The 7,977-nt window shown below is 43.1% G+C and overlaps 1 protein-coding gene across 2 annotated transcripts; it reads right to left on the reverse strand.

The window, feature by feature from the left end:
• Positions 1-395: 395 nt before the first annotated feature.
• LOC123150171 (mitogen-activated protein kinase 4) lies at positions 396-3,920 on the reverse strand. 2 transcript variants are annotated; one of them, XR_006474989.1, is made up of 4 exons: positions 3,828-3,920; positions 2,580-3,014; positions 966-1,767; positions 443-935 (listed from the first exon to the last, which is right to left on the reverse strand). XR_006474989.1 is itself a non-coding variant. In XM_044569999.1 (3 exons), exons 1-3 carry the CDS (start codon positions 3,858-3,860, stop codon positions 1,261-1,263), a joined length of 975 nt encoding a protein of 324 aa, XP_044425934.1. In that variant the 5' UTR covers positions 3,861-3,920; the 3' UTR covers positions 396-1,260. The 2 variants fall into 2 exon arrangements, 1 of the variants encoding a protein (XP_044425934.1); XM_044569999.1 differs by having other exon boundaries at positions 396-1,767.
• Between the last annotated feature and the right edge of the window lie 4,057 nt (positions 3,921-7,977).

The following is a 7,977-nucleotide window of genomic DNA, read 5'->3' on the forward strand; positions in this document are numbered from 1 at the left end:
CGTCGCACCAACCGTGACCAAAAGGTCCAGACGAACCGGGACCAATGGCCCACGTGGCCCGGCCGGCCCCCTGGGCTCACGAACTGGGACCAATGCCCACATTGGTCCCGGTTCTACACTGAACCGGGACTAATGGGCTGAGCCGGCCTGGACCATAGCCCTGTTTTCTACTAGTGTTTACAGGCTAGGGTTTCAAAAAACTACCGGTTTTTAATTTTTCTCAGATAACTACCAAGTGGGTGGTCGGCTATTTCAGAAAACCCTGATGACAGAGTGTTTTACAATTAATCACGATTATGATAGCTGGGCCCCATGCGCCAGAGCTCTAATTAGTTGACCGTTTGTTTGACCGTTAACTCGTACCATTTCTTCTCCCCCTGCCTCTTTCTTCTTCCCTGCCTCTTTCTTCTCCGTTTCCTCCTCCCGGCGAAGGCCCGACCTCGAGCACCTGCACCTCTCACTGACGGGCACCTCCACCGCGCTTCGCGCCAGTAGCAAGGGTCGCCGCGCCCCGCGCCCAGGAGCAAGGCGAGCAAGGGACGCCGCGAGCGCACCCAGGAGCACGGGCTACCGCGCCCAGGAGCGCCACGAGCCGCGCCCAGGAGCAAGGACCAAGGGACGCCGCGCGCCATGGCCAGGGTTCAGGCCAACGCGCCCAGGAGCACGCGCTGCCGCGAGCCGAGCGCCATGGCCAGGGGCTTGGGCTCGGGCCGCCGCGCCCAGGAAGAGGGAGGAGAGAGAGAGGTCGCGCCGCTGGGACTTCACGGCGGCTCCAGGCGGAGCTCGCCGGCAGGAGGAGGCGGCGGCCGAAGGGAGGTCCGCCGCGGCGCGTACTGCACGCTGACGGGCGCGTGAGGGAGCTCTGCGGTGGCGCGGCTCCTCTCGAGCTTGAGCACGCAAGGGACCCGATTGCTTTTTTTTAAGTTTGCAGGGACCTGATTGCTTTTTTCAATTTTTACAGGGACCTGATTGCTTTAAAAAATGTTTACAGGGACCCAAATGCTTTATTGACTTTTTTTATTAGATTATGACAAAGAGACACTGACATATGGGCCCCACATGTCAGTTAACGGTCAAACAAACGGTCAAACAATCAGTTTTCTTACGTGCCGGGCCCAACTGTCATAATCACGATCAATAGTAAAGCACTGGACGATTAGAGTTTTTTGAAACAGCCGACCACCCACTTCGTAGTTATCTGAAAAAAATTAAAAACCGGTAGTTTTTTGGAACCTTAGCATGTAAAGTAGTAGTTTTATGCTATTTACTCCTTTTGGAAGGATCAAAGACCAACATCTTCTGCAACAGATCAATGGCAAGAGGGTGCGCTTGTGGGTACATTTTGGTGAGGGGAATCCCAGGGGTGTATGAAAGGGAGTTGACGTAATTGCGAGATCTTGATTTATCAATGAACTCAAGGTCAGCATCGTTCATGGTGCCAAGAACATTGACTATAAGCTGAAGCTGATTTAGGCTGTTGGTTCCAGGAAAGATTGGCTTGCGGCCAAGAAGCTCAGCAAAGATGCAGCCAACTGACCACACATCTATGGAGGTGCCATAGTTGTCGCTAGAGAGCAGCAGCTCTGGAGCTCTATACCATCGGGTGACAACATGTTCAGTCAAACACTGACCTTCAGTGTTAATTGTTCGGGCAAGACCAAAGTCACAAATCTTCAGGTCACAGTTTCCATTAACTAGAAGGTTGAGTGGTTTCAGGTCTCTATGGAGTATCCCAGTTGAATGAAGATACTTCAGGCCTCGGAGCAGCTACAATCAACAAAAGGCAGCATCTTAGAATATTGATAGATTGATAAATATTAAAGAGATCGTAAATGGCCGACAAAAAGTTCAAAGATATCATTGTAACAAATGAAAGTACTAATTTATAAGACAAGTCTATCAAGTAAGTCTTCGTCAAGATGCTAATGTCTAGTGCATACATAGCTTTCCTTGCATCATTTATACAAAGGCTTAAGCTACATATGTTCATGCAAATACCCTGTGTAAATGAGATCTATATTAAGTTGTTCTGTTTTTAAACATTTACAATTCCTAAGCACATAAGCGCCATCTGGGAGCAGCTATAGAAACTACTACAGTACTACCACACATATTGAAATTGACCAGTGCTTCTTCGAGAAGCCGATCAATCTTTAGTAACTTGACAACTTTACATGGACCATGAACTAACTACAAATTGGCATCGAACTATGAAAACAGTATGTTGTCATACAAGAACCTTTTCTGGAACAATCAAAAATCATAACTCGATTAAACATGATCTCACCAATATATGTCCGAGTTAAATAATTAGGCATAGCTTATTAGCTTAGATGAAAGCTGTAGAAATTATCAGCCCTACTCTGATTTGTATCGGTAGAAAGAATAGCCATCGGCATTACATCTGGATAACTCATGAGATTGACTATGTTTAGCAAAGCAAACCCGTACGCGTTACTTCCGGATAGAGCATGAGGTATGAATGAACTAACTTATGATAAAATGGTGAATTGATGAAATATTACTGAACATGTGTGAAGCAAAAGAAAGAATGAAAAATAGAGGTGACAGATGCATACCTGAAAAAGGAAATATTGGCAGTGCTCAGTCATAAGCGTTTGAGATGAGTTGATGATCCGATCCAGATCCGTGTCCATCAGTTCGGACACCAAGTAGACATCTTTGAAGCTCCTCCTATGTATTGGCATCATTATATCCTTCAAAGCAATGACATTCTCATGACGCAAGTGTCGAAGGAGCTTCATCTCCTGCAGCGTTCTCAACGCATCCACGTGGTTGTCAAAGACATTGTTTATCTTTTTTATGGCAACCATCTCGTTTGTATTCTTGTTCATCGATGAGCAAACTATCCCGTAAGATCCTCTTCCGATGGGCTCGATCGGCACGTACTTTGTGTCGATCTCAAACATCGTCCGCCACATCATGTAGCAATGCTTGCCATAGCTTCCCTTGCCATTCTGATGACGACATACCATCTTCGCCATTTTCTTTTTCTACCGAGAAAAAGGAAAAAGATAGAGTTACCATTCCATAATTGATAATGATAGAAGCATAGCCAAAAAAAGAGTGAATTCCATTTTTTACCTTGTAGTTGTACATTTGTGACACATATTACCCTATTTAGCGGAACTTTTATCGAAATGTCAGATTTTGGAGACTTTTAACACGGTTTTACCCCAGTTTTACATTTTGTCTGTTTATGGTCGATAGGATCGGCATGTTGCGTCATTGATTTGTAAAAAAAATTGTAAGGATCGGAGGGCATCATTGGCGATCTTGTCCAAGCTTCTCTTGTCTATCTATTCCACTCCTTGTGGCCGTCCACATGTTTTTGGATACAGGGCGTCACCTCACACCTTACCTGATGGACACGCATCAAAAAACAAGGGTCCAAAGATTTCAAAAGGGGTATTCTAGACGAATTTTCACTCGAAGGGGTAATTAGTGTCATAAATGTATAAATATGGGGTAAAAAGTGGAATTCACTCCCAAAAAAAAGTGTTTACAAGTTTATTATTAAGCCTTGGCCAATTAATGTTGCTAGGTCTTGTGAGCTTGACGTTTTCCATGGTATTCAAATCTCTGTTTCCATCCCGGAGTTTTGTCATTACCCTAGTATAGTGTGTAATATTTTTTTGATAGATCTCTGTTTTCAACCTAGAACTTTATCCTCGCCCTAACCTTATAAGTGTGTAATACTGAATTTGGTGACAAAAGAAAGCTCTTGTTACGCCTCACAAAAGTACAAGAAAAAAATGGAGGAGAAGGATCACTCCGCGTGCTTCCAAGGGGGGTCGATCACTCACCTCAGAACGAAGCAGCTGATGTGAACCGGCCATGACGCAGCAATTGAGCAGACGGAGTGGGAATTGGGAGGAAGAACACGTGGCGGCCTGAGGAGAGGAGGACCTCCCCGATCGAGCAGCTCATATATATAGGAGCGCCTCGCGCGTGCGACAGCTCGTGATCGATCGATTGGGCAGGCGTGCATGGACGGCGTGGGACGGTTTTCATGAGGACGCGTAGATGAAAACGTACTCATGAAAACGGCTGGGCTGCTTTTCCTGTGTGACGCCAGGGTCTTGGTATCAGGGTAGCGGTTGGGCTGCTTTTCTTGTGTGACGCCAGGGTCTTGGTTCCGTCGTGTGAGTGTGATGCCAGTTTGGCGAATTGTATAACCGCATAAAGTATTCGCCGGCTTGACACCCGTAAGATTAGTTTCACATGGTGATCTGGCAGATTAGTATGATCATCTGATTAGATCATGGCTAATACTCCATCCGTTCCTAAATACTTGTCTTTCTAGGCATTTCAACAAGTGACTACATACGGAGCAAAATGAGTGAATCTACACTCTAAAATATGTCTACATACATCCGTATGTAGTAGTCATTTGAAATGTCTAGAAAGACAAGTATTTAGGAACGGAGGGAGTACTTCATACTCCCTTCGTTCCTAAATATTTGTCCTTTTAAAGATTTTAAATGGACTACCACATACGAATGTACATAGACATATTTTAGAGTGTAGATTCATTAATTTTTCTCCGTATGTAGTCACTTGTTGAAATCTCTAGAAAGATAAATATTTAGTAACAGAAGGAATATATTCCAAAGTAAAGATGAATTGGTTTCACATTTCTCTCTCTCTCGGCCATCATCCCAACACAGGAATAAATATGTTTCATACCTACCTACCTACTAGTACTAGTAGATCAGATCGATCGAGTGCAAGTCCAAATTGAACAAGAACCTCGGGCCTCCTCAGTCACTTCCACACGAGGGAAAGCACGGCCTCATCTCCTCGTCATTGTTTAAGTCCCAAGTTATAAGTCATACGTGTATCCCACACACGGTCAGATGGCGTCTCTTATATATATATAGACATGGAGGCATTGTGGGAAGAAGAAGCTCTCTCATAGGAAAAGTACTCCCTCCGTCTCATAATATAAGACGTTTTTTGACTCTAATAAAATGTCAAAATACTTCTTAAATTATGGGACGGAGGGAGTAGTATTTATTATCTACCTACATACAGCTTCACTACTATCTTCGTCTCGGTGAATAAGTCATTCGCGTAGTTCTAGGTCAACGATTTAACTGTCTAAATATGTATTATATGTGACAAAAAATATATATTTAGAAACTACATCCATGTAGAAATCTAGTGATATATTTTTCATGACATATAACACATATTTAATTTCTCAAATCGATGACCTAGAATTACGCGAATGACTTATTCACCTAGACGGAGGTAGTATTAGTTATCAACCGCAAACGCTTGGTTACTTGTGTAGCACCAATGGATGGATAGATCAGAAGCAGCTGCTGATTTCCTTTTCTTTCTTGTCATCTACGTAGTGATTGAACAAATCTGGTCAGCATTAGTGGTCAGGCCTGCTACTAAATTTAATCTGTTCTATATAAAAAAAATGTGGTGGCATATTCTTTGATAGAAACTGTAATTCGGTTCTTGAGTGCAGGCCTGAAAAAGGAAAACGGCAGCTGCTTCTTTCTGCGTGCATATCAATCATTAGCTACGGCTGATCAGGGCAGCGGTTGGGCTGCTTTTCATGTGTGACGCCAGGGTCTTGGTTCCGCCTTATGATGCCAGTTGGGCGAATTGCATAAAGTATCCGCGGGCTTGACACCTGTCAGATTAGTTTGAGATGGTGATTTGGCAGATTAGTATGATCATCTGATTAGAGCATGGCTAATACTTCATCTCTTCCAAAGTATAAGAGGATTAGTTTTTTCAAAAGTCAACATGTGTATTTTGACTGGTTTTCGGGAAAAATATCAATATATACAATAGTAAATAGGCTTTGCTTTTTTTCTTATCACTAGTAAAAAAAAGGGCCATTTGTCCCGGTTCGTAAGGGCCTTCTGTCCCGGTTTTGGAACCGGGACTAAAAGTTCGTTACTAATGCCCTTGGCCTTTAGTACCAGTTCTTACACGGACCGGGACAGATGGGGCTCCACGTGGCCGGTGCGGTGAGCCCAGGCAGTAGGCCCTTTGGTCCAGGTTGGTGGCACCAACCGGGACCAATAGGCATCCACGCGTCAGCTGTTCAGGGGCTGGGTTTTTGTTTTTTTCTAAAGGGGGGGGGGGATTTGGGGGTTTTGTATGGTTAATTAAGGTGTTTCATATATTGTGTTAGGTAGCTAATTAATTAATCGAGAGAAGTGTCCTCTCTTATCTCCGTGCTTGGTCGACGCTACGTACTATACGTACAGAGAGCACTTGACACGCTAGCTAGTAAGCAAAAATGAAGGAAACAGAAGATCGTCATGAACATATGCATACAGAGAGAAGGAAACAGAAGATCGTCATGAGCATATCGACCTCTTCTCCGAGAGATTGGTCGAACAACAAGTTTTCGTATATCTATCCGGCGCTACTAGCTACATATATACAATATAAGATCTCTTACAATATAATCCCCTAATTATATATGAACACAGGGTCCACATAGTATTCTTCGTCTTTACCGATCACGTGGCCAAGAAAGAATGCCGCCAATTCCTCTTGAATTCCTCGCATGTGATCTGGTGCTAGGAGTTCATCCCGCATCCGAAACATCTAATTTGAAGAAGAGGGTTAATACATATATATAAATGAATGAAACTCAACACAAATGATGGTAAATAAAGTTAAATTCTGAATATTATTGCTTACACACTTCATATTGTTTTTTAGTGTAGCCCCGCTCACAGGTCGTGTGGTGGATAGACTCGCGAATGTAGTATCCACAGTAATTATTCCCGGCTTCCTGCCACAACCACTTTACAAGAAATAGAGGTCAATAAAACTGATAAGTAAGCATGCTAAAATGGTATTGATGAAACTAGCACTTGAATCAGTAGGAGATGCACGGAACATGCTAGTAGTACTTACTTTCGTGTGTTTAAATTCCAGCTTCTTCGGCAGTCCCAGAGCTTTTAAGGTGAATTTTTTCCAAACCCTGCCAGACAAAGAAAACAATTACTTGATATCAGGAAGTGAACAAAGTTGCCGATATGGTGCGATAATGATCGATTTAACTTACTTCTCGAGAATTTCAGTCATGTCCTCATACTTCTTGGGATCTTTTCGTCTCGAGTCTAAGAAGGTTACTAGTCCCTGCTCGAGCTTAATCTCTAGGAGAATATAGTGGAACCTGCGCACACATGCATAACTCATCAATTACATTACTATAACCTCGACTAATAAGGAAAACCGAATATGCACAAGAAAGTAACACTCACTTGAAGTTGTAAAGAAAGAGTATTATAGCTTTGTTTTGATTTAATACCAACGATTGTAGAAAGTTGGCCTTGATATCTTTTTTTCTGAAATTCAACCAAATATGCATCTATGATATTTGGGTTAATAAACTCAATATCACTAATTTGTCTTTTCTTCAATTCGGCGATCTTCAACCTACATAATATAGTGAGGATAATTATAAATACATGCAATGAAAGAGTTGACCTATATATAGAGAGTTAATGACAGAAGTAGTACTTATAGACTAAGTGACCGTTAATTTATCGAGGGCCTTCTGATTGAAAAACTGGAAGAACTCCTCAAATGGAACATTCAACAGATCCTTTCCAACGAGGTCATGCTCCTCTTTAACTCTCAGCGTCAAAGTATTCCTCCCCCCATACTCTCTGCAGGTTTTCATGTACCAATCATGGAATCTTCGCATCATCGTTGTTAGAGACCTTTCATCTTTGACGAGAGGCTTCCCGTACTCGTATCTATGTTCTTCCACCTTCAAGAATTCATAATGTACATCGTCGGGCAGGTAATCTTCAAGACTGTTATAACCGGGCACCATCCTTGAATCGTTAGCGAAGATATCGCTAGACACCTTGAGCGGGGGGAACGATTGGTTCGCTTGTTCACCCAGCTGGGCAATTTTTTTCCCAGCTCGTCGTTCCGCTAACCTTTGTTCCGCTAACAGTT

This window comes from Triticum aestivum, chromosome 7A, assembly GCF_018294505.1.
Source record: "Triticum aestivum cultivar Chinese Spring chromosome 7A, IWGSC CS RefSeq v2.1, whole genome shotgun sequence".
Taxonomy (NCBI): domain Eukaryota; kingdom Viridiplantae; phylum Streptophyta; class Magnoliopsida; order Poales; family Poaceae; genus Triticum; species Triticum aestivum.

Coding starts and splice junctions, on each gene's coding strand:
- LOC123150171 (XM_044569999.1), bottom strand. CDS start 3,860: ATGGCCGGTTCACATCAGCTGCTTCGTTCTGAG. Junction 3,015..3,827: donor ATCAGCTGCTTCGTTCTGAG/GTGAGTGATCGA, acceptor TTTTCTCGGTAG/AAAAAGAAAATGGCGAAGAT. Junction 1,768..2,579: donor GCCAATATTTCCTTTTTCAG/GTATGCATCTGT, acceptor TGTTGATTGTAG/CTGCTCCGAGGCCTGAAGTA.